This window comes from Amblyomma maculatum, chromosome 4 (assembly GCF_055883805.1).
Source record: "Amblyomma maculatum isolate TAMU_Amacu chromosome 4, ASM5588380v1, whole genome shotgun sequence".
Taxonomy (NCBI): Eukaryota; Metazoa; Arthropoda; class Arachnida; order Ixodida; family Ixodidae; genus Amblyomma; species Amblyomma maculatum.
In genome coordinates, this window is record NC_139347.1 from 51,210,209 (window position 1) to 51,236,255 (window position 26,047).

Genomic DNA, 26,047 nt, shown 5'->3' on the forward strand with positions numbered 1-26,047 from the left:
ACTTGACAGGAGCTCCCAACTCGGGTGAGAAGGAACGGCTATAGACGGGAATCGACCCAACCGGATTCTAGAATCCCGAGTTAAGACAAGCTATCTCAAGGTAACGCAGGCAGGTACGTAAGGCTTGGTTAAAGCGGGGCTTTATTCGACTGCACTCGCTGCACCAGTTCAGCAAAATTCTGCGGCGGTGCCACAAGCGTCCATTGACAGTTCCGCCGGTTTAGGCAGTTCAAGTACAGCATCTGCACCGGCTGCTTCCTAAACGAATGACAGAGTGCAGGCCTCGCTGTCTGCTAGCCTTGACGTCGCCAGCAAGCTACGGTCGTCTGTGTGCCGGTTCCAAGATATTGAATAACGCGACTGATTTTCAAATAGCGCATGGAAACGAAGCGATGCCATGAACAAGCCTCAGTGCACGTGGCGCGCTTTGTAATCAATGAACGGCGAAGCGACACCAGGACCGTGCCGGAGTTTATCAAGGAAACAACTGTACGTACTTCAGAATTAACACTTATAAAAGTAAACGCGTGTATGTGTGATGCATGATTATACGCGCGTTTCGCACCAGCTGCCACAATTTAGCTTATTCGGGAATCGGGATGTTGGCGTCGGTTGATGTGAGCAGAATACACAGCGGGCAACGTTCATTCATTCATTCATTCATTCATTCATTCATTCATTCATTCATTCATTCATTCATTCATTCATTCATTCATTCATTCATTCATTCATTCATTCATTCATTCATTCATTCATTCATTCATTAATACGGTGAACAAGGAATTGTAAGCAGACCGAATCATTCATGCGGGGTCTTGCTATCTGTGTATGCTGCCCACATCAACCGGCGCCAACATCCCGAATAAGGTGAGAAACTTTCAAATAGCCCATCGCAACGGAGTATTGGCATGAACCAGCCAGTCAGTGCATGCTAACATTGCGACATCTGGAGCGAAGCGTACACCACAAATAAAGTTAGCGTGCATATCATATACCACGCATGCACGTGATTGCCTACTTTTTATAGACGTTGTGTTTAGTATACATATCACCGTTTCCATATGGCGAACTCGGACACCTGACGAATGAAATAACTCGAGCCTCTTCGCCGTTTATCACAACATGCAAGCCATCGTCTACTTCCATGCGACGGCAGCAGCTGCACCATTTCGGCACTCACCGCTGAGGAGGTGCAGAGTTTTTCTGAACTTTTGTGATTTGTACCTGCACGACGCCTGGACATTTTGAAACGAACGGCATCGTGCAGAAGGTGCTATATTTTACCACTGAAACGAATGGCGAAGAGCAGCACTACAAGAACTAGTTCATATAGTGCACGTGAATCGGGCTTACCCTATGTCGACTGCTCTTGCACGTAAAGTACGTAGCTTGCGACTGTGTGCTAAAGAGCATAAGTGACGTAAGACAGGCAAACGTCAAGGGATTCAGTGCACCTAGGGGAACGAGAATTCTCAAAGGGAGATGCGGACGGGAGTCAATCAGGGGGGGTATCGGTTATGTGCGCGCGCTGATTGCCACGATGAATGGGCGAGGTGTGCGACTTTCATTCAGGGCATGCGCAGTCACGCCCTCATATCCCTTTAACCGATAGGGTACCACTATCTAAACCTCGCGCTGTCGCGTTGTTCTCTTAAAGATGGAGCTTAAGTGTCCACCAAACTTTTTTCTCGCGTCTCAAGTAGCCGGCAATGAATTGCCGCACTCACCTGTACAACGGGGCTGAAGTAGACACCGAGGTTGAAAAACGAGTAGGCCAGGAATCCAGTCAGGTTGAGGCCGATGAAGTCGAAGCTCAGGCCCACCACACTGGAAAAGAAAGTGAAGGAGGGTAGAGGGGGGACTGAGAGGCTGCATTCCAGGCCTAGCTCTTAATTCGCAACAAAGCGAATGGGACACATCGGGCGACACAAATGTGCGAACTACGACTTCTAGGAGAGGATAGGTGCAATTATCTTGACCGCTTCTCTTCTTATGCCCTCTAATTTGTATGCAGTAAAAAAGCCTGAGATGACAGTCTTCTATTCTACACACAATGATTGTGACATCTGCGACGGCTCCATGTGTCGCGAAATTTCGCGCTCCGTTGGCTTAAGTGTGGCGCCAATTATGTCCCTCGTGTCAGCCAAGCGTGAGGCGCCGGAGGAAACTTATGTTGTATACGTTAACGCTGGTCTCCAATAAAAGCAGGCTGCTGAGAACTACCTCACCCCTAAACTATTACATGTGCCATTGCACACTTAGTTTTATAACTACTGCTGCAGCACATCAGAAATAATGTCGCGGTACAGTGCTGAAATGTATCTAAATCAAACAACCGAAGCACATTTATTTGGAAAACAAGCGACTCCCGTTGCGGAAGAAATAGGGAGAAAGCGAGGTTGAAGGCGCTGTGCTGCACTTACGAAGCTATGAAGCCGGTGCGAAATTGCATTCCGCTGATGTCACGCTCCGCTTTTCATAACGATGAGTCATAGTCATGGGAAAAATGGGGAAACACTCAAACTCCGCCATTAAGGGTGAAAATTAATTTTTTTTTGTTAAAGCTGCAACAGTGGCCGGAACTGGCTTTCGAAATTACAAGTGTTCTCTGCAAACGAAGATTTTTTTTTTGTTTTTTTTTTGTTTTTTTTTGCCTCCATGAAAAAGTGGCTGCCGCGGCCGGATTCCACATTCTTGGGTACAGCAGTTGAGCGCCATAACCACTTCACTACCACGGCGGGGCACGTATACGTGAATTTTGCTGCTCCCGTAATTAATAATTCCATATTCGTGTCCCTATTACCTCGCGCATGCTTATCAGTATGCAGTTAAAGGCAGCCACGTTATGTGGTATAAACCCCGGCTCTAAAGAAGCCCTACGAGGTTGCCAGGGTAGACAAGCAGTGGTGTGTCTGACACGAGATACAAGGGTGCCGGAGGGTTCCATTGCCATCTCGCCCTCCCCATGTCCAAAGCGAAACCGGAGCTAGCAACGCCTGTCATGATCGCGCCTAATTAGCAGCGCATAAATTACGCGTTAGCGCCCGCTTCCGGGTTTTCACAAGACAAGAGGAGCACTCCTGTTCTGTTTTATGAAACCACGTCGGCAATCTTTGATGAAAGTTTTGTGCTACACAAAGAAAGCAAAAGAGATAAGCAGGCGTGCACTGCCTGACACCTATGGTTTATTAGCACAATGGTAATATTAATTAAAAAAAATTGCCAGTGGCTTAGCTATGCCTGGATATACGTAGCGTAAAGCATGCGCAGTAGCGCGTGGCGCAACTGATGTTAGCACGGCTCCGGCTAAAGGTCACGCGTCGGAGAGAAGCGCACGCTGGCGTCGGCGGCGGCGGCGAAGAGTGCGCACTGGCTGTATGGAGAGGAGGTGGCGAAGGGTGGCTGTTCCTGGCCCCACGGGGCTGGGACTGGTAGATCAACGCCACTTGCGGCGGGGGCTAGCCTGTCACCAAATTTTTATCTGTTGTAGGCCGACATTGCACCCGGTGGACGACGGCTGTGCGGCGAGCGTCTTTACCTCCCTATTCTTTTTTTTTCTGCTCTAGTTTCTCTCTTTTGTCTGCACGAGGCAGCGGATGTTGAAGGTAAAGTTAAAAGTTTATTTTCAAAAAAAAAAAATAACAGCGTACAGGAATATACAGCGAGAGACCATGGTACAAGACCGCAGGTGGGACTTCCCATAGTAATAGATCTCGATAGGCAACTTAAAGAATAATATTATTGTAAGGAAAATTGTGCTATGAAGCAGCACTGAAAATAAATAACGAAATACACAGTAAAGAGTGCATTGCAGACAGATTTAGATACAGAAATAGAATACAGAAAAGGGCACAAAAATACTTACGAATTCCGCGACGCAAAAGATAAATAACAAAGAAATCGCAAATTAAGAAGAAAATGTTTTAATTTGATTTTGAACAGAGAAAGTGTATTAGTTTGCTTAATGTCGGCATTCAAAGGATGCCAAAATGATATGGACGAAAATGGAAGGCATTGTTTCCCGTAGTTAGTACTGAAGGTAGCAGAAAATTATTACTTAGAGCAAACCGTGCAACGCTGTTGTTTTTTATCGTGCGGGGAGGAAAAATGCTAAATGGGAGCTGATGGTGAAGAACCTTAAAGAAGAGAATACCGATATCATAAAGATAAAGAGCCGAGAGGGGTAGAACATTTAAATCCATGAACAAAATATGCGACGGTGACATTCGAGGGGAGGAGGAATTATGATGCGTATGGCTTGCTTTTGCAGTTTTATTAATGGCCAAAGATGAACATGATAGGCGTTACCACAGGATGAAATGTCGTAGTTTAAAGTGGCTGTGGACGAATACGTAGTAAAGTGATAGTAACGTGTGGATTGGGAAATAGGATCCGGCTTTGATTAGTGCGCGTAACCCATATGAAATTTTCTTGCCAGTTTTCGCTATATGATAATGTAGGTGGCTATATGAGGTGGCTATATGAGGTGGCTTAGCTACATAGCCAGTAGCAGGCCCGTGCATTTTCTTTTCCTTCTTCCTACAGCAACAACAACAACAATAACAACAACACCGGCTGTGGCGAGGAAGCGACGCACTTGTGCCTTTCGTGATGTAGCGCGGCCCTCGCGCATGCGCATAACGGGCGGTGCACACACGTGAAACTCTGCTCTGACCTGCGTATTGTAGCTTTACGCTACAAAACCTCATGAAGCGTACTTCGGGCTGTACACAGTTCGTCGATTCGGTGAATCTAATTACGAGGTGCTGCCCTGTGTAACGCAACCGCCGTCATGCCGTTCCTCGCGTCCTGACATTGTGCACGTAGTGTGGCTTAAGCCGTATTGCTAGTGATCGCAGAGAACCATTCCTTGTTTCTCCTCCCTACATTGATCATCTGCAAGCAAGATTTTCGAGATTCTGTGTATTTGTGCGCGGTTGTTAATTCAGTTTGGGTTTAGCACCAGACGATGCTTCTTTTCTGAGGGAGGCAGTGTAGCCGAAGAAAAGGGATCGCGAACGTTTTTTAAGAAAGACGCTGGTGCGAGCGGTCTCGCGCATGCGCATAACGGGCAGCGCACACTCAAGCGAAACTCGGCTCTGACCCGCGTAGTATAGCTTTATGCTACAAGAAGTGCACGCCCATGTGTTCAAAGTAATCGTGCAAACTCATTTGCTTGCGCTTGTCCTGTGCACCTCAGTTGTTTTGGTTTTCCTCATTTGCCATGTTTTCCTAGTGTAGTCCAGCAGAATGTTGAACCAACCGGACCCCATCTCTGCCTTGCTCGCACGTCATCAAGGGGAAGCGTTTCGGATTAAGCACAAAGTGCCAAGCTATAGATGAAACAGCCATTTCGGCATTCTTAGAAGTGACGTTCAGCAAACTTTAGTTTCACGATTGTTTATGGATTATAGCGTTGCTCGCTTACAGCTACAGGGAAGGAAGAACAGTGCATTAACGTTTTTCCGATAGCACCGAAAAATGATTCCGGCAACGAACTGCCTAAAACAGTTTTTAAGCACACACGGACCAAACACTTACTTAGATCTCCGTCGAAAGAAATATAGCACAACAGCCGTGTTCCCAACGCCGACGGGCAATGCAGGCTGTCTCACTTCTCGATGGACATCCCAACCGCTCATCACTCCGTGGCGGAAGGGGCGAGATGGAAGTGAAAGAAGGAATAGAGAAAGAAGTGCCGTACTGGAGAGTTCACCTGGTGACCCTTAACGTTCAGTGACATCGTACAGCACACAGGGGCCATTTGCGTTTCGCCCCCATGTAGGAGAAGGATGCTCCGATTGCGCGGGACTCACCTCCTGCGCTTCCAGTTGAGGTAGATCTGGGGGTAGAAGGAGATGGACCAGGCGACAAAGTACAGCCATCCGAACACTGCACTGAGCGCGTTCAGCCAACCCAGCCGCAGGACGCTGATGCGCACAAAGGCGTCGCTCGAGCTGAAAAGGAAAGGCGACAGTACGTTAGCGCCCTTGATTGCTTTTCACTGTGTTGAGCTATTGCGAGTTTTCGAGCATAGGGTGTCCCAGGATTTTGTCCAGAAATGAACTGGGCGACGCCTAGAAAACAATTTAGAGACAGTTAAGCTCTGCATATGAGGGTTATGACAGCACAGCGCTAATGGCCTCCGTCAGCGGCTCCTCATGCGGATCATCGTTCGCGTACACACATAAGGAGTCATGCCTCACCGACATGCGCTCGAGTCGCGCTTCTCAGTATATCACTGACACTTTAAGCTGCTGGTTCAAACCTGCTGCCGTCTCGTATATTGATGAATGTTTGCGAGAATTCGTTTCGCCAATAATAATTTATTTTTGGTTCAAATCTTTCGCTGCAGCGTTAAGAATTTCGCCACAATCAGATATTTGACGCGAGAGTACTGCGCAAGGAGTTGGATACGCCTATGTTGATAACTTCGGGGCTTTTACTTTGATGAATGTTTTTAACCCCCCCCTAATAACTCAACTCCACACAATTTTCCGGGAATGTGGAGGTAGATAGGGGTGGGGGCAGGCATGGTGAGACGAGATGGCGTTAACGGCTCCCTCCCGCGGATCCCCTTGCGTAATTACCCTTGTACGTGTGCATGCACTTAATTGTTACCGTAATTCCTAATCCCTTAATTTGTGTCTTTGTTATCTAAACACCCATTAGATTGCAGCCGTGAGTCAACACATTATGTGAAACACCAGCCAACATATACGAATGTGCGTGCGTGGATTATAGGGACAGCGTGCCTAACACGGGATTCACGTGTCCCGCAGGGGTGCGTTCTGATATCACCCTCCCATCTCAAAATGGAACCACGAGTTGGCAGCGCCTGCCAATTCTGCCGTGTTATGTGGTCTTGTGACCTAACCCGCGGCCAGTGAGTGCAGGGCCAAGTCATCTGCCAACAACCATGCATCTAAGTAGCACTGATTTCGCAATAAAGTTTCACTGAAGGCACAATACAGGCAAGGTTGAAACTTCATGTCGCCTCAGCTCTTGCGAGGGATGAAATGACAAGACGTATGGACAGCGTTTCTTAAATCACGCTGAAGCAGGGTGGAATCTCCCATACCGCATGCAAGGTTTAGTAACCGTGCGAGCTTGATCTATTTACCCGAAAGGGAATCTCCGTCGTGACCCATAAGTACCTTCCCTTTTCTCAGAGACGTTCATATAAGCACCAATGCATGTTGAGCTCAGGCGCATATATCGTTTTGGTTATACATTTTGCGCCGCGAGCACATTCGAGCCGCCGCCAGAGCTTGAGTCGCCGTCGTCCGGTTCACTTCATATAGCCGTGCCTGACCGCTTTGCTGACTTCAAGGACATTGTTTTCATGCAGAACTGATTACTTGGTATACGTACTCGACGTTAGACCTCGATGCGTTGAGGTGCAGCACAGCGTAGCCGGCTTTGCGGGCGCTCAGGTTGAGCCAGAGGCCTTCGTCGGTGACGTCGTGCTGGCTCAGGGGGTCGGTCAGCAGGTCGTCTCCCTTGGATGCAACCAGGCTCACTGACAGAGTCACGTTCAGCGGTGGGCTGCGCATGTGGGGGAAATCAACGACGCGGCCACAAATGCTGACGAAAAGGAAGCTGGAATACTTTCCAGCTGTCATCAACACACTTGTACAATGTATTGTTTTTACAGATTGTTGACTTCGTATGAATGCCTTCATAAGTTCATTTAACAAATTCGCTGTTCTTCCCTGTGAAATTTCTACAGAAACAGAGCGTACAGGTATAGTCAAGCACGGCAGAAAACAGTGCGTAGAGACGACATAAAAAAGACACGGACCAAGCGTGTTGGTATATATTTATATTTTTGTCGCCTATCCCTTTCTTGTCTCGTCTCAACGGGCTTTTTACTGTCATGTTTGTTATTCATGAACTAGCTCAAATGCAGACTGTTATGAATTATATGGTTGTGGTTTGTGGGGTTTAACGTCCCAAAGCAACTCAGGCTATGAGAGACGCCGTAGTGGAGGACTCCGGAAATTTCGACCATCTGGGGTTCTTTAACGTGCACTGACATCGCACAGCATACGGGCGCCTTGCTTTTCGCCTCCATCGAAAAGCGGCCGCCGAGGACGGGATTCTATCCCGCGTCCTTGGGAACAGTAGTCGAGCGCCGTAACCACTGTTATGAAGCAAATAGGGATTCAGTTGATTTTTAAGCGACAGGTTAATGGGCTCGTTGTGCCGAAAAGCCGTCGCCGTATCCTCGACTGAGAGGAAGGCTTCAAGGACAAGTCGAAAACATAGGAAAATCCTGCGGCGCCGGAATGCGGCGGCCACCGGAACTCTATCAGTACCTGAATCTCATACGTCATCGCCAAGACAGACGGTGTGTCCTTGTTTTGGCGCAAGTGCAAATATGCGCGTCTACGTTGATTTATAATGCGGGAACGTCCTAGAGGGAGGCTATCGCGTCGGTCGCTGGGAGTGAGAGAGATATCGGAAAATGAAAGGAAAGAAGGAGAAGTGGTAGAGGAATAAAGTTAGACACGAGCGCATAACCCAAGCGGCAAACCATTGGCCCAATATTGGTACAGTATTGACAATGCATTGGTTCCATATTTTTCCGGTCATTACCAACACATCACCAAATGCATTGGTTCCATATTTTTCCGGTCATTACCAACACATCACCAATATAGGGCCAAATGATTTGTGGTGCCTTGGAGGACTGCTAACGTGCTATACTGCCTAAGAATTATACTGCCTATGAACCATGAATATGCGTAATGTTTGCATACACTTTACACATTGCAGTACTACCTGTAAAGTGCTGAGTAAATCTACGTTGCACAATGCAGATTAACGATAAAAATGTCTATGGGTCATGACTGTATATAACATTATGTTTCATCAGTCATGATTACACATGCTGTCTTACACACGCTGGGGCACCGCACCGACGTGGTGCCGTCATCCGAATGCCGAGCCTTGGACGTCACATAAATCGTCGACAAATCAGTGCCCGGCCATGTCACCTGCCAATTACCTGCCACCTGCCAAAGTCATGCTCATGATTTTCATGCCATGGACGCCGTCGCCGGCTTTTGTGATAATAGGATATGTAATGATTTCGCATCAAAAAAAAAAAGAAAAAAAAAGAAATAATGACACGGAAAGAGAGAAAATGGAAAGACAGAAAAGTTATGGAACAAAAGAGCAAGGAGGAAAGCAAAGGAAGAAATAGAGGAAGAGGAAGAGGGAGAGGCAGTGAAAATGCGAGAGAAACGTGGTATAAAAAGAGAAAGGAAGAAAGAGGTAAAGAGAGGATGAAAGAGAAAAGGGAAATGGAAAGCGAAATAAGGGGGAAAGTATAAAGAAAAAGAAAGAGAGAGAAAGAAAACAGCGGGTCAAGAAATCAATCGCCCGCAGAGAGAAGCATGTCTGAGAACACCATCTAATAGCCTCCTATGTTCGTTTTCCTTTTTGGTGCAGCAAAATATGGGCGTCCCTTGACCGAAATAAAGTGGCTTCCATTTTCCCCTTCACCGGATGAATTGCACGCTTTCGTTCTTTTTGCAGCCCTTGTGATATGTAAGCGCTAACTTCTAAAAAAAACATCAAGGTCGTCCGTTCGGTCTCGATGCTCGCTTGGGAGCATCACTATTGCATCGCTCGTCCCACGTGCAGCGGCTATGCATGGGGGGAAAATAGGTGCGCACCGCGGAAATCAGCTACTGAAAGAACGGCTTCCCCTATTTTCCATCGCTATGCGCACTCCTTGAACCGAGCTACAGCGTCCTCAAAAGATGAGCAGCTATTTGCCCACCGGGATGGCTCACTGGATTTGGCATTCGGTTTCTGGTCCTGCAGTCGCAGGATTGATTTCGGTGGCGGCGGCGAAGCGCACAAGGCGCCTGTGTGCAGCGCGATTTCAACACACGTTCGAAATCCCACGTGGTCGGAAATAATCTGGATACTTCGAACCTCATGGCCTGAGTCACTTCGGGACGTTACCCTCACAATCTCCATTCTTTTACTCTTCAGATCTGGTACCCTAAACACACAGATCGGACTCGTCCCCAGATTTCGCCGCCAGACGATTTCCGGGGCCGGCCATTCAGCTGGTGCGGTTCGGACAGAGGAGGCTTAACAACCTTCCTCGCGGAACTGAGGCACGGCCAGCGTCTGAGCATTAAGTAAGGAAAATCCCGCTGATCTTTCGCTATGATTTCGGTGCAACAATTTGTACTGACGAGGTGAAAAAAAAAAAAAAAGTCATCATAAAACAAAAACCTTTATTAACAAGGCGAAACAAATTTATTTTTGCTTATGCAAATTGGGGGCCTCCAACTGCGTCTGCTTGAAGAAGGCAGCGCGTGTTTCGAACATCGACTGCGGGTGAAGAAAGATTAATTTTAAGGCGACTCCCCCGCTGTAAAATGCTGTATGAGAAAGGAAGCTCGTTGCGCTCAAAGAACAAAATTAAAGAGCGTGTTGTGTTGGATTTTATTGCACATAAGCAAGTGACGCTATCATTCGCGAAACATACGGTTAAAGAATAAGAACGTAGAGAGCAAAGCACGTCGCACCGAATGTTTTTCTACTTGCAAGGTATACAGGCCGTAATAACGAGGCTTTCATATAGGAAGAGAAAGACATTTATTACAGCGGTTGTGGCAATACTGATACTGTGCGAAATATTGAATTGGTGCATATGAAGGCGCAAATAATAAAACCGCATGGCTTTGCGTAAAGTTATGATTTGGAGACCGCACTCACCCTGTGTTAAGTGATCGCTGCGGACGAATCGTTCTCATGACTGTGCTAACACGGCACGTGACTTTCTTATCCGGGGGCAGAAAATCATCTAGCTTCTAGTGACCACATAGAAACAGGGCATAAGGCTTCAGGGCATAAGGTCACTGGACACGGAAGTGGTGGGTATAGCCTGTTTATTTTTATCGCACGGTTTTTGCTGGGAAGCAACGACAAACGTCCAATGCAAGCGGTGTTCAAACAAATATCCAGTATCTCGGAGAAAATCACGTTTCAATGACAAGAATCGACGTGTATTTACCACAGCATGCGAGAAAAAGGACGACAGGTACGGGGAAATGCACGAGGCGTCGCTTCTTCGCGTGAAATGCGGACTTACTCGAGGAAGACACGAAATCCAGACGCATCTCCAAGCCTCCACTCCAGGTCGTGGGTGGAAACCCGAAGACGGCTTTCACTGCTGGCACGGGCGAGAGCTGTGCAAGACGGGAAAGCGTTACGAAAAAGGAGCCGAACCTAACCATTATGCACTTACGCTTGGTGCTTAGGCATTATACAGACGCATTCCTCAGTACTTTGCGTAGACACACTCTCCTTGACATGATTATGTATAACACGTCAAAATACTGAATCGCGCACGTTTTCAAGAAGGCGCCCATCTTTTCTCGAATACTTGCATAGAAACATTAAGTGCTGGGTAAGTGTATTATCTGACATGAGCTTACACGCTTCCGATACCGATTACCAGTAGACAATAAGAAATTGACCTCTCCTTATTGGCTGCACGTCATGAGTGGGCTGGAAATCTTCGGTCGTGCTCTTTGCTGTGGAGAGATGCATTCGCCGAATCAGTCTTTTTTTCGAGCGACGTGCAGTTCATTTCGAATACGAAGAAAGCGAATCGTCACATCGGGTGTAGCCGGGAGATGGCGTTAGCTGTCTCACCTGCGACCAGCGGAAAGAGGAGGCCCAAGGTCCGGTAGCGACCCGTACGCGTGTCCATGGCCATCGAGAGCTGCGGAGTGAAAGGGGCGACAGTGAGCGAAACACCGATAAAGGAAACAGACAGTGAGCCAGCTGGTTGTGACACTTAGTGAGTTATAACCGTCGGAAGAAGTGAAAATAACCTACAGGAGCACAAAGGCGACACGAATGACGCCAGCGTTGAGAGGACTTTCTATCCCTGTCAACGAATGTAAAAAAGGCAAGAAAGAAAGTTCAGTAAAGTTCTGTAAATAAAGCACATAAACCCTTGATAGTTCCGAGGTTTATGGTCGGCCTTTTTTTTTTTTTTTTTTTTTTTTTTTTGGATACAGTGACTGACGATGCACTGAGGCCTCGAAGCGTGCGTGTGCGCGTTATTTATTTAGGAGAGCGCCTACTTTTTGCAACTTTCGCGATGCCACCACATATGCTGCAGTGCGTAGATTGGTTTGAACTATACCCGAGGCGTACAAAGCACGAGCCCGTTAGCATGACGTAAGGATATTACAACGTCCACCGGCGTCCGTGTGCTGTGCGATGTCAGTGCACGTTAAAGAACCCCAGGTGGTCAAAATTTTCGGAGTCCTCCACTACGGCGTCTCTCATAGCCTGAGTCGCTTTGGGACGTTAAACCCCACAAACCAAACCAAACCAAACATTTACGTTCCGCCTAAGGTCGCACATGCTGATTTCGTTGCAGGTGACTGATTCACACACCTTTACACGTGCCACCCACAAACCAAACCAAACCAAACATTTACGTTCCGCTTAAGGTCGCACATGCTGATTTCTTTGCAGGCGACTGATTCACACACCTTTACATGTGCCACCCAGCTTGCTAGAAGAAGATAAACAAAACTAACATGAAGACGATGAGAATGATCCGTGCTTAAAATCTGTCTCTTTCTAAGTCATTATCTAGTGATTCGAGGAGCGGTTGAGAGGGAAATAAAGATTGATAGATAGAAAACGCACAGCGGTCTGTTTTACACATCGTTTTATATAAATCGAAGGAGACATTTTTTTAGTTGTTCTTATTATGATAGAATTAAAGCAATTTTCTACAGAAAATCCTACGAAGGCTCTCGCAAGCTTTCACATCCCAGAACCCAGAAAATGCTTACTCTAGTCTGCTGACATCAGATGCTGTACCATGAGCCACGGAGTGTTTCAGTGTCGATAGTAACACGAGACTACCTCAATGGCGGTGGCGCACTATACAAACTTCGAGCGCCCACAACTAGGTGGAAACGAGGTCTTGTGTGGTCTCAGCGAAGATTTCCATTTGTCGCCGACTGGAGAAGGTGGAAGCCAGAAGACAGAAGTGGTGGTACCCTGCTTCTTACAACCTAGATAATGGACCTCGGAATTCGCGAAAGAAATGCGCGAGGCCTAGTTCCAGGTGATTTCTTTTACTTGCTTCAGTGATCTCATTTGCAGGTCGCCGAGGGCAGGTCAAGACATGGTCCAGCTTATACAAATAGCTTCCTTCTGGATGAGCGCAATATGCGTTCATGTTTGCCATAGATGGTCTGCGGATAACCCGCCGATTAAAAAACCGCACCCGCCTATTAATTTCTAGACCAAGGCATTTTTGTTGATCTAATACAACCATTGCAGCATTGTCATAGTAGAGCTCTATTTTCAGTAATCCTTACTAGCTTAGAGAATGAAACGGTGCCGGGTGGCAGCTGGAGTGATTGTGGGGAAAGCAAATGTGCAGCAACTTCACTCAGTCGAGGTTGGCAGACAGAACTGATTATCAAGAATGGGATAAAGGCTGGGAAGGGGTGGCTCAGTAGTTGGGGCATTCGACTGCTAACTGGCGATTAGGGTTCGATCCCTGCTGTGATGATGGCCGCGTTTCGATGAAGGTGAAACGCATGGCGCCAGCGTATTGTACGATGTCAGTACACACTAAAGAACCGCAGATGGTCAAAGATATTCGGAGCTCTCAACTACGGCATCTCTCACGGCCTGAGTCGCGTTATGACGTAAACAAAGCCAAACAGATAGTATATGTCTCACTTCTTGACTTCTTTCATTCATGGCCTTATAAGGCCATGAATGAAAGAGTGAAAGACGGCAAAAGAGGGGGTAGCTGAATGTTCGACCATTTGGAGTCCTAATCCATTTGCTGCCATTGCACAGCAGAAAAGCTGCATTTCGCCTCCATCGAAGCAACACCCCTGTGGCCAGGAGAAGCTCGCATCATCGGGCTCAGCAGCCGAGGCATCCGGGAGCTCTAACCACTGGTCAAATAAGCGCAAAAGAGAGAGAGAGCGGGAGGAAAGGAGAACCATTTCTTTTCCCGTCCCAAAATAGAGCTCAAGCTTCTGTGTATCCCGACGCTGAGATTGCTAGTGCGTCTATACACCAGAATTTCCATTGATAAATAGGAGCAACTGGTGGAACCAAGCTGGAGAAGAGATATTCAGGACAGTCACCTCAGAAAGAGAGAAAGAGACAGAACTGTAAAAAAAAAATGTAGACGTTTATCTGTCCTTGAACCAAATTTCACGAGCGTAAGCCATCGGCCACAGCCGCAGTCGCTTACATGCTAGGACGCTTCCGCGCTATGAGTACGCGTGCCTTGCCGCCCAGCTTGATTGGCTGGATGATCAGATTCGGCCTGAAACTTATGCTGAAGCGAGCGCATAGATGGCCCAGTCGGCGCACCAACCATAGCGAGACTGAGGAGTGAGCACCGCAAGTCAGGTGCTATTCCCCCTTTGGCAAGTTGTTGCCACGGACGAGTAAACCACGTTTCCATGGAGTCAAAAAGCAAAGGCGTTCGTGTGCTGTGCGATGTCAGTGCACGTTATGTCCCTAGGTGGTCAAAATTATTAGTTTTTCACTACAGCGCCTCTTCCTCTATTCTTTCTCTCCTACGTTCCTCAATTCCTTTACGGTGCGAGTCAGGTGCCCACCGAGAAGTGTCACAGATATTGAGCCTTTTCTTTCCTATAAACCAATTTACACCGTGGAAAATGAAGCCTGCAGTGGCTTGAGCAGGAGCGCTCGCTCTCCGCGCTACTCCTGTCCCTACGGGGCTGGGACTGGTAGGTCACCGCCGCTTGCGGCGGGGGCTAGCCGGCCACCGAATTTTTATCTGTTATAGGCCGTCATTGCACCCGCCATCGCTTCGTCTTTCTCTCCCTCTTATTTTTCTTTTTGCTCTATTTTCTCTTCTGTTTGCACGAGGCAGCGGAGGTGGCTCAGGTACAGAGCCAGTAGCAGGCCCATGAATTTTCTTTTCCTTCTTCCTATAGTCGCAACAACAATAACAGCTCCGCGAAAAAGATGAATGGCCTTGAGAGTATGACATAGCAAAGCGGGCGTTCTAAATGTTCGTATATGCAACACAAATGCTCGTCCAGCAGGCCATCGATGTATTAGGCGCCTAAGTGTAGCGCTTCAATAAAGCCTTCTACAACTACTGGGAAAGGCGACTGCTGAGGATCCCTTAACTACAGATTTGAAGGCTGATAGGAACATTCTGCTAAAGAGGCACTGTGTGCCTAATGATTTCAGGAGCACGGGAATCATGGAAGAACGCTAGCATTACCTTAATCCATAAGAAAGTAACGTGAAGAGTTGGACAGTGTTACAACCGGTCTACTGTTCGTTGAGTACAAGGCACTTAAGAAAGTAACGTGAAAGAGTTGGACAGTATTACAACCGGTCTACTGTTCGTTGAGTACAAGACATTAAGTGAGGTAGTTGCAGTAGAATCAGGATTACTTTACACTTCAGTTAACCAAATGACGAGGCCGGCTTTCGTACAAGCCACTCGGTAATGCCCTATATATTCACGCTGTCTACCAGGAAAATGCACAAAACGTAACCAACCTCTATACGTAGCCCTCATAGATTAGGGAAAAGCAATTGAGTGCCGAAAACTCAACAACCATGCAGGCACTGCGTAACCACGGTCTAGGATACACATATAGTGGCTGCACAGCGGTCATTGTTCTTCACTGGTAAAGTGACAAAACGCCGATCAAAAATGAGGTTAGGCAAGAAAACACGATTTCTCCATAATTATCCATTGTATGTTGATAAGAGGTGTTCAGAGGGCTGTATCGGGGATTAGGCACAAAAGTTCAAGAATAACTCGGCAAACTTCGATTCGCTGATGAGACTGTCTGGCTGAGTAATTCAGGGGCCGAAATGCAAAGCATGGTCGAGAACAGGTATAACAAAGTAGTGAATCTGAGAATAAATAGGAACGAACATAAAGTAACGCTTCGTAGTTTCGGCAGGGAACAACAGTTTACGATCGACAGAGAAGGATGGGAAGTGATGAGAATACCTCTATACTTAGGGTTGGTAGTTTCCGCCGATCTGGTTGATGATCTCGAGTGAAATAACTGGAATAAGTGTGCAGTCGAGTGCGTCAGGTACCCTCACGCGATAAACAACAGTTTACTAATATTCGTCTGGCGAAAAGTATATAGCAGCTGTAACCTGCCGCTAATAAACTATGATGTAGAAACGAGGAGGCTGAAAGAAAACAGTTTAACTTAAATTGAAGACAACGCAGCAAGCTAGACACAAAAATGATGTGTGATATGAAGAGACAAGACAGCTGAGCGAAACAATTGTGAGTTGATGTCATATTCAAATCAGTATATAGAAATTGCCTTGGATGGGACGGGCAGCAGGCAAGACGAATGGTAAACAATGTGACGTCTTTGCTAAAAATAACCAGGCTGCTCCGAAGGTTGCCGGAGCGGTCACGTGGCCGTGTCGCGGCTTAAGTTTGCTGCCGCTTGCCGGCACCCATCAGCTCCGAGGGTACAGCAGCTGGTGTAACTTCGTACTCTCACTCTCGCTTTTTGGATGATAAAAACTGGACTCGTATGGTGTGCGGGCTGGGTTTTCACGTGTGCGACGCATGGCTGTGCCAAGCGAGGGCGCTCCGTGTAGCCGTATAGCAACTGTGCTATTAGCTCTTTCCGGCAACTAAAACCAGAAAACACGAAAGCAGGTGTTAGTTCTGACACTGTTCAATTAATTCTTTTTTAGATCGAATGTGTCAGGCTTGCAAGACAGTGTTACCCAGAAATAAAGGATTGTGCGTATTGCGAAAAGTAATCACGTTTGCTAATGGCCGAGTGTGACGATCGAAGGCTTCATCACAGTTTGTTTTTTAAGCAAGAAGCATATATCCACAAGGAAATTCAAGAAATTAATAATATCACGCATTGCTAACTGACACGCTTTGAAAACTTACAAAATAGATAAATGGGATTAAAAGGGCTAACAAGCTCCTTCTTTTCCTGATACTCGAGCAGCATAATGTGGCATACGCAAGGCACACCGCAAAAAAGCGTTAAGTAAATTTCGAGATCCCTTACGCTCCTTTGATTTACAGAAACATCAAACATGCAGAAAAGCGATATGTGCGGTTTAGCAGCTGTGTGCAGAATGTAAGCACGCATAATTTTTCTTTGTTCCATTAGCGCATCCCGTTGATGAACCCACCGCCGGGCACTTGGGGGTCAGTCGCACGCTGGCAGAGATTCGGCTGAAAGATTATTGGCCCAGTATACTACCATCAGGGCTTAATTAAGTTAAAACGTGCTGTGATTGTCAACGGCGCAAGTCTCCTCTTCTGAAACCAGCCGGCTTTTTGCAGCCTATAGCGCCACCAATGACCTCTTTCCATCAAGTTGGCATGGATCTCCCGGGCCCTTTTCCGAAGTCTTCCACTGGCCGGAACCGTTAACTATGGTCATAATAGATTACGTAATACGGTACGCTGAGACCCCTTCACTTACAAGTGGTAATGTTGCTTAAGTCACCGAATTCTTTGTCCACAACATCGTCATGGAATGGTGCTCCTGAGTCTATCATTAGTGACTGTGGAGCTGCGTTCACGACCCGCTTCACCAGGCTGTGCTGAAGCTTATACACAGGACGTACAACAGCCTACCGCCCTGAGACTAATGGCTTGGGGGGAACGCCTCAACAGGACCTTGGTCGACAATGCTTTTTATGTACCTTGATGTCGAGCATAAAACATAAGATCAGATCTCCCTTATGGAACATTCGTTTATAATATGGCCTTGCAGGAGACCACGCGGCTTACTCTCAACTAGTCTTTGGTCGTCAGATTACCACTCCGCTGTACGCTATGCTAGCCGTTGATCGTGAAAGTGAGAGTGAACTTGACCTCGACGTCGCCACTTCTCTTCAACGTGAGGATGTGCGGTAACTAGCTAGACAACGAATCCATACCGTCAGCAGCAGATCGACGATGACCGCTACAACCAGGGACGTGGCTCCATTACCTACTCCCTAGGAGACTATGTTTGGTTTTGTACGCCCGTTCGTCACCGTTGGCTGCCAGAAACGTTGCTGCGCCGCCACTTCGGTCCTTAAACTGCTGTCCGTCGCTTCAGCGATGCACGTACGAAGTTGCACCAGCCTTACCAGCCCGCTCATCGCACAGCACCAAGTGCCACGACGCTGTGTACGTTGTGCGAATGAAACCTTCCTATGAGCGACCTGCCGATTCACCCTGCGTGATGTCAGACTCGTGGTCTGGCTCTTGCGCGCTCTTTCTTTCGCCCTTCTATTTGGCGGGAACGCCGCATCGGGACGATGCTGCAGAGGAGGCAGCAGTAACACTTGTGTTTGGAATAGAAGAAAAACTATGCGATATGTGTAGAGTGTAGGCCCGTTCTTGGTGCGCTCGTTCAGTCGCGGTGCAGTAGCTCTCTGCATTTCTGCTCTTTTATGTTCTGTTTCTTCTATGTAACGACTGTTATACTGCGCAGTCCGCACCCATAAACACCCCGCGCACCACTGTGTATGAAACACGTGTAGGCCGCAGAGGGCATTTTATGACTTATGGCAATAATTTGGTTGAAACAGGATGCATTGCCCGAGAGCTTACTGAAATGGTGATGTGGGAAGCAATGTTTGGTGGAGCGACGCGATTTCTTTCTTAATAATAATAATAATTGGTTCACAGGAAGGTAAAGGCGCAGTATCTGTCACAATTCCGTCTGTGGACACCTGAACCGCGCCGTAAGGGAAGGGAGGAAGGTGGCAGTTAAAGTGAAAGAGAGAAAGAGGAGCCGCAGTGGAGGGCTACGGAGTAATTTCGACCACCTGGGGATCTTTAACGTGCGCTGACATCGCACAGCACACGGACGCCTCTTCGTTTCGCCTCCATCGAAACGCAGCCGCCGAGGTCGGGTTCGAACCCGGGTTTTCCGGACAGTACTAACAAGGGTTTTGCATAGCTACTGCCTGCACGAGGGAGTACTAAATGTGCTTTTGAAGTAAGATTTCTGCTGGGCCAGTGTAAGTGGGCCGTCTAAACTGTATAAAACGCCGCATGCAGGAGGAATTCTGGGGTACCGAAAATTAATATTGTGGCCCAATTAAAAGGGGCCTCCCGAATGAACGAGGCTGAACGTCAGGCACTTTATAGCCACGGCAAGTGCGCAGTGACGTCTGTCATATGGACGTGTCTGGTCACAAAAAGCGCTTCAGTGACTGCGCTCTCACAATACGAGTTTCGCCACACAGCTAAAAAGCGTTTGTCAAGCAAAAGCGTTGGAAATGAAACTGATTGCTTGCTGCAACCACGCGCGGAATGGCGATGTAAAACTGCGACACAAATTAAACTGAAATAACACAATACACAGTACACGGCTGTAAAAAGAAAGAAAGTGGCCAGTGTTAAAGTTTAACCGCTAACGGCAGCTGCGGAGCGCAGTCAGCCAGAATCGATTGTACGCTTGGATAGGTGGATGTTAGGCGCATCCCCTTTGGAGCGCGGCCGTGGCATGTTCGGTGTCGTTTTCAACTCCCTCCGTCCTGGCAAGAGCCACAGCTGCAGCTCGAATGGCAATCAGCACATAATTCTCATCCAGGGAACGCGGCAGGCTTGCGAATGTGCCCGAAGATTTGTCAACTGGGCAGACTGACCCGTGCCCTTGGTTTAAAAGAGAGCGCATGGTAACCTACCATGAAAACTCCTTGGAAATTAAATCACTCAACAGAGCAGAGCAGGTGGCCTGACTGTAACTTCAAACTGTTACATTTCCAAATCCTTAATCCGATGGAATAGAATAGAATAGAATAGAATAGATTTACTTTCATGTATTACGAGTACATACATGAGGAGATAGGAGAAAAAGCTGCAATCATGCAGCTTGACTAGGCTCCCACCCCCTATACTTGTGATGTAGTCTTGGAATACGACATCATCTGTGATGTATCCGATGGAATACGACTCCCGCCACAATCCCTGCAGTCATTTTAAAGAAAACCTCAATCACGTCATATTCCCAGAAGACCAGCCATCTCTGATATTATAAGCCTGAAATCGGTCAGTTGGAGACTGCGTTGCTCGACTCCCAGTACAACTCACGATAGTGGGTTGGGCCCTGCATGTAGGTCACCAAGAATCATGAACTTAAGTCCAGCTAACACCGTTGAGAGGACCTACGTACCTGTATGAACCTTATCCCTGACCCCTACTACACCCTCTTTGTCATATGACAATAAAATGCTTCCCCCTTCGTCTTCCTAATTTTCTTTACATTTTTGTAACCAATCTCTCAAACTTAAGGGTGTTGTATAAATTCGCCATTTGTTTTAAATACAAATTTTAATGACTTTTACGTTTCACCAAATTTTCTTCCAACTCGTGTTTACCCTGACATCACCATGCACACAGCGGTTGATTTAGCAATATTACAGTCACCTTTTGCTAATGTACACCGCAGATATTGCACGCCTCAGAGAAAAACCGCCACTCCTCGAACGGGGCGGAAAAGCTAGATTCCCTTTTATTACAGCGTAGCTCGGATGCGCGCAGTTTCAACAAAGGTGTGCGAGACAGGAAGGGCAACGAGCATTTGACATGAATTTTAGCCATCCTCGTGGCTTACATGAGTAATACGAGAACATGATTGAAGCAGCCCAATCTAAGCACGAGCCACGGAATGTCTAAATAGTTGAACTTGATTAGATGTCAATATTACTGTGAAATTCAGATGAATCGAAATTGGTGATGGTTATTCGATGGCGCGAGGGCAACATTGGATAAAGGGTGCCATGACGCAATGTGCGTGTTCCTTTACACAAGGTGGGGTCGAAGAACCATTTTCTAAGCAATCCACCCCGAGCAGCGGGCCAAGCTTGCATCCATTGTATCACTGGTCGTTTACCCGGCGATTGTAAAACTGGTCGTTTACTCGGCGGCGCGACCGAACCCCGCACCTTCCCCGCATGCTATACGACACTATGTGGAATTCTCGTTTGCAAGCTTTCAGGCGAATATTTAATGTAGTGCGGCCCCAAGTAGAGGCATTGCAGTAAAGCGCTGTCATGGCCTATGTATATTTACGCAGTTAGTGACAATCCTCTGACACGAGTGGTGGGACGGAAAAGGGTGCTAGAAAAGCCTATGGATGCGATAATTAATGCGCAAGGAGCCAATAGGTGGTGGCGCTCTACGTTAAGCTGGAAGATAATAATAATAAAAGTCATTACTAGTTGCACAATTATCTCCTTAGAACTTCATAGACTTCACAGGCTACTGTTCGGCGGCTCGGGGAAAGAACATTTAGCAGATGGATTGAAAAATGCTTCTTAGAGGGCAAGACGTTGATTGGAGAAGGTCTGTTAAGCTGGAGAATGTCTATGAAGAAGGTCTGTTAAGTTGCTCCTATAAAGTAAGAAGGTCATTATCCCGCCGACCCGCGGAGTACGAGACCTGGATACGTCGCAACATTGAGCCTCTCAGTCAAAGAAGTAACAAACCAATCAGCCGCACAAATCATGGCTAAGTGGATGCTGCCGTGGTACAACTCTGCCCGGTGAGGAATCAATCGCCTTTGCGGCGTCCACTGATTGCTCCTTGCCCCACTTTCCAGATGGAGGGCTTATGTGCAAGACTGCGGACGCCTCCATAAGTGGGTGGCACTCCGAGCAACCTTTCTAATTGTCGTAGGTGCTCCAGATATAGGAAACATTTGCCTTCTAAAATAATGCCGGCGACTGCACAGACCTGTTGAACGTTCCCTTTTATTTATAATAAGCATTGCTCATCAATTCTTCCAATACAGTAGCTTGCTATGCACAAAAGGACTACGGCTGAAAAACGCAAGCTTCAAGATAGAAAGACCCCACATCGAGCAATGTGTACGAGTAAAATTTTACGTGTCATAAACTCTTCTCATGCACCACACTTTTCTGTCAGTTTTGTGTCAAAGCTACTAACAGAAATAGAAATCTTCGAATACAAAGATCTCCAAGCTCATTCGCACCTTTGTGCACCCCGTATACTTGCGCGTTTCTTGTGCCCACGTTAAGTAAACAGCTTGCAGAACGCGGAACACTTTCGCTGCAGTAGATCTGGCGTGCAGGGATCCCCGAATGCGTATAACAAGTCATGAATATTTGCGACTCACTGCCAGAACAGTGCAGTACATACTTGTAGCATCCTCCTCCTCCAGCGGGCTACGCGACGGCAGCCTGGCCTCGAGCGAGATCGCGAGCGAGCTTCGCACAGGCGTCACCGCGGTTCGCAGGCGTGCTCGGAAACCGAGGCAGCTAGCTGCGCCCGCCTAATCAACATCCGGCGCAAAGCGGCTGTGCCCATTTCAAAGCGGCGGCTTTCCTGCCGAACATTTCAGCGAACCACCATTGACGTACTCAGGACGATGCCCTGGCACGCTAACGGATTACGCAAGGCGCATGTGAAGTATCATCATAGTGAGCAGCGCTCTTCCTTAGCGCAGACAGACGCGGGAGCACTCGGCAGAAACCCGACTGACACGGGCTCACACGAGCGAAGGTCTAGATACGATAACAGCGACGATGCGTGTGGAAAAAAAAAAAAAAAAAAAAAAAAAAAAAAAAAAAAAAAAAAAAGGACTTAGCATAGGCGCCGCGAAGCGAAAGTGTCAAACGTACAGCGCAGAGGATGCAGATCATGTTACGGCTCGTGTTCTTTCTTTCTCGCTTTCGTGGCACCAAATGTGAGCAGTGCAAGTGCGCTTAGTCATGCGCGAGCATTGATCGAGGCTGTGTGACAGCGCGTCGCCGGAACACAGGGGGGAAGCGCGTGTGCCACGCGGCGTGGATCTTCAGCGCGGGGAAGCTTTCAGGCGCGTCGGCTTAGTGCCAGGCACGGGGCTTAAGCCCCTTCCAACGGAACGCACCGCGAGATGCAATGGCAGCGGATCAAGCACTCACCGGCGGCGACCCGAGGCGACGGACACGCTTCCGATTCTGCAGCTGACGAACGCAGCTGGCTTCGAGGTTTCCACGAACACGCGGGACGGAGGTAAAAGTGCGCTCTCGTAGCTCTCGTCGGCAGCGAGACGATACCGGAGGCTGTCTTCTTCTTTTTCGCCGCGGGGGGCTTCCTGCTGTTGCACGCGGCGTGGCGCGCGAGCTCAGCGCGCGGGTTCGAACGGCGGCAGACGGTTGTGTAACAGCCGCCTTGCGCGGAGAAGAGAAAAAAAGCGACGAACGCGACAAGCGCAGCTGCGGCTGCGGACGGCGCAGCTTTAGGCGCGTTACGCGCCGCTTGGCGTACGCCGGGCTCGGAAGCCACGGGGGAAATTGAATGGGCCCATTCGCGCGTTTTACCGCCTCGGGCACGCAACGTTCCGAAGGAGGTGCACAATAGCAAACTGCCGTACGCAGTTGGTGAGCGTCGGAGGCCATTTGAAAGCCGGTGCAATTAAGCGAGCGGCATCACGGGGAAAATTATCGCTTTCAAAGCGGTCCTCTTTCATCGGCAGCGCGCAACTAACGGCTATATAGCGCTACGGGCGGACAAAGTGCTGGGCAGACCTTGACCATGCTCCTTTTGATACTCAGAGCAAATTTCGCTGTCAGCTTGACTTTCCCGGAAGCGCGTTTGTTGTGGTGTCTCGCGCGAAGTCCCTGAAACGTGTGTCTTTTCCTCTTCGCATGTGAGCTGCACGCCCAGAGTATTCTGTTCTTAACGAAACGTCTCAGTGGAGCTCTGATTTTGAAGCTTGAGCTCTATTACTCGGCGTACAACTTTCGCATTACGCCTCGCTGGATTTGAATTACCTTGACCTAGTTTAGTTGAGGTGCCCACCGAAAGGTGAGACCAATTCTGAACCTTCCATCCCCCCCAAAACAGCTTAAACAAGGTATACAAAAATCGCGCATTGAAAAGGTGGCGTTACAGGGGATATCGCGGCTACTCTGAAGGCGAAGCAAAAGCGACCCCCTAATTCAAACCATCAATCCGTGTGCAGCCTTGCTAAATCGTGCAAATCAATGCTTAACAGAGCTTTGGTCCGTATTACTATGCTCAAGCCATGCTTAAGCTCCCAGCATTTTCTGCAACCTAAATTTTTAGCCTTTTCTTCTTTTCTCTTCTCTCAGCAAATGAAGTAGATGCATAAGGCTGGGAAGGACTCTAGGCGGAAAAATCGTTTCAAGGGGATCTTCGAAAAGAGGAAAAGCAAATCAGCAGAGGAACTCGAAGACTGCTTACGTGTACGACGGCGAAGTCATTACAGCCTCGTTAGTGCAATGTTTTCCTTGTGATGTTTTCGGCGTGTATTAAGTTTCTGTGCCCGTAATCAATGTATAGACTGTCAATTTGCAAGCGGCGTCTGGCAGCCGTAATCGACGAAACTCAAGTTTGAAAGCATACGATTGAAGGTGCATACAGCGCTGGAGAAGTTCTACGCGTGCCATAGAATGCTCCTCCCAGCTAAATCGTTGAATCATTGGAGATAAAATTTTGCACATAAATGTGTACAGTATTTTGTTGTACAAGTTTCTTTAAGGCACTTGCCTGATGCGATCAGAAGAAGCCGGATATTTGCATCGTCTGCGGCAACAGCGAAGCAAATCGATCCGTTGTCCCAGCGATGGAACTGGTGGCGCCATCCTGGTTCGTTTGTAGCAAAACTGCCTGAGAGATTAGGCGAAGGAAGTAACGTAGGTGAAGCTGTTTTTTAGAATCTTTGAGGAGCTTTATCGGCTGCGTTAATAATAATAACTGCCAAGATAGTTTGCGCAGAAATTCATGAAATGTGATTTTGATTTTTGTTTTCCTATCGAAATAATCCTTTTCAGCTCGAAAGGAAAAGCGATGGCGCCACCAGTACCCTTACTAGGACATCGGCAGGAGATGCGAATATCCGAGTTTTTCTGATCGAATCACTTTATCATCTTGGGAAAATTTGGTATAAAAAATAAACACACAACAAAATCCCATTCTGTGTGTAATATGGGCTCTGAGGATTCATCAGTTTAGCCGGGAAAATTATTTTACAGGACTCGTATAATAGCATAATACGCTTTGTGTGATATGTCTTCATTCTAATCCTCTCTTCAAGGGCGTCCAATGCGGCTTCGTCTGGGCCAGAGGAAGACATATGTCCCATTATCGAAACGTCTTCTTGTGAACTGAGGCTCCCTTTCAACCCTTGTTCGGTTCTCTATCGTACTGTGCACATGTGACACTTTGATGTCGTCAGCTTGTTTTTCTTGCCATTGCAAGGATTTTCAGGGCCATCTCGCGAGCACGCATACAAAACACGCGCCGCCGGCTTTTCTCGTAACGGGACAAGTCAGCATTCGCGTTCAAAGTGTGCTTTAAGAAACACAGAGTGGATGTATTTTACAGACATTTACAAAGGGATAGCTGATCGCAGTACAGACAACTTCAGGCGAGCGGTGCCCAGAATGAGCCACACACACTTCGTCGTCCTCGCGTTTGACACGATCCACACACGAGCGCAGCACTTCGTCCTCGTTGTTGTCCTTTGACAATATTATCAGTAAGCGACGGTATTCCTTTATGCCCTGAGGCAGTAAACAACGTTAAAAAACAACTCCGGTTGCGCCGTTATTTTACATTCAGCCGTCTGCGTAGTCGTATCACGTTTTATTTTCTCACCTTCGCGTTTCACTTCATCCATTTCATTATTATTGCACTTTAATCCGAGAGCTCCAGGACGACTTTCGCATTGTTTAATTTTGTTGGTGGTATTTAACATTCTGCCATCTTTCTTTTTCTTTTTTTCATAGCGCGTTTTATGCCATCACCTTTCGGCTTTACTCTGATTGTTCTTTGATTAAACTTTTTTCAATCTTCAAATTTTTGTTCTTGTTTTTATTACATTCATCGCTTAGGTGTGCGATATCTGGAGTGCCTTGTAGGTTTATTCGGCCTGCAGCAATGTTACATAGCTATATTATAGGTTCACTTGCCGTTGTGTAACTACTGCATTTATTTTTTTGACATCGGTGCGGGTTGGGCGGATGCGACAGTCTTCCTTCAAGTCGT

The 26,047-nt window shown here is 47.5% G+C and overlaps 1 protein-coding gene across 2 annotated transcripts in view; it reads right to left on the bottom strand.

Moving 5' to 3' along the window:
- Positions 1–23,197, bottom strand: part of Ctns (lysosomal cystine transporter cystinosin) — a 40,612-nt gene extending 17,415 nt beyond the window's left edge. The window contains exons 1-6 of one of the 2 annotated variants that reach the window (XM_084601402.1): positions 22,193–22,422; positions 11,689–11,758; positions 11,123–11,219; positions 7,375–7,548; positions 5,817–5,957; positions 1,728–1,827 (exon numbers count right to left, since the gene is read on the bottom strand). In XM_084601402.1, the coding sequence (XP_084457528.1) occupies positions 1,728–1,827; positions 5,817–5,957; positions 7,375–7,548; positions 11,123–11,219; positions 11,689–11,758; positions 22,193–22,201 (591 nt within the window). In that variant the 5' untranslated portion in view covers positions 22,202–22,422. Of the gene's footprint in view, positions 1–1,727; positions 1,828–5,816; positions 5,958–7,374; positions 7,549–11,122; positions 11,220–11,688; positions 11,759–22,192; positions 22,423–22,956 lie in introns of those variants that run through there. The other variant, XM_084601403.1, reaches the window with a different exon arrangement.
- Between the last annotated feature and the right edge of the window lie 2,850 nt (positions 23,198–26,047).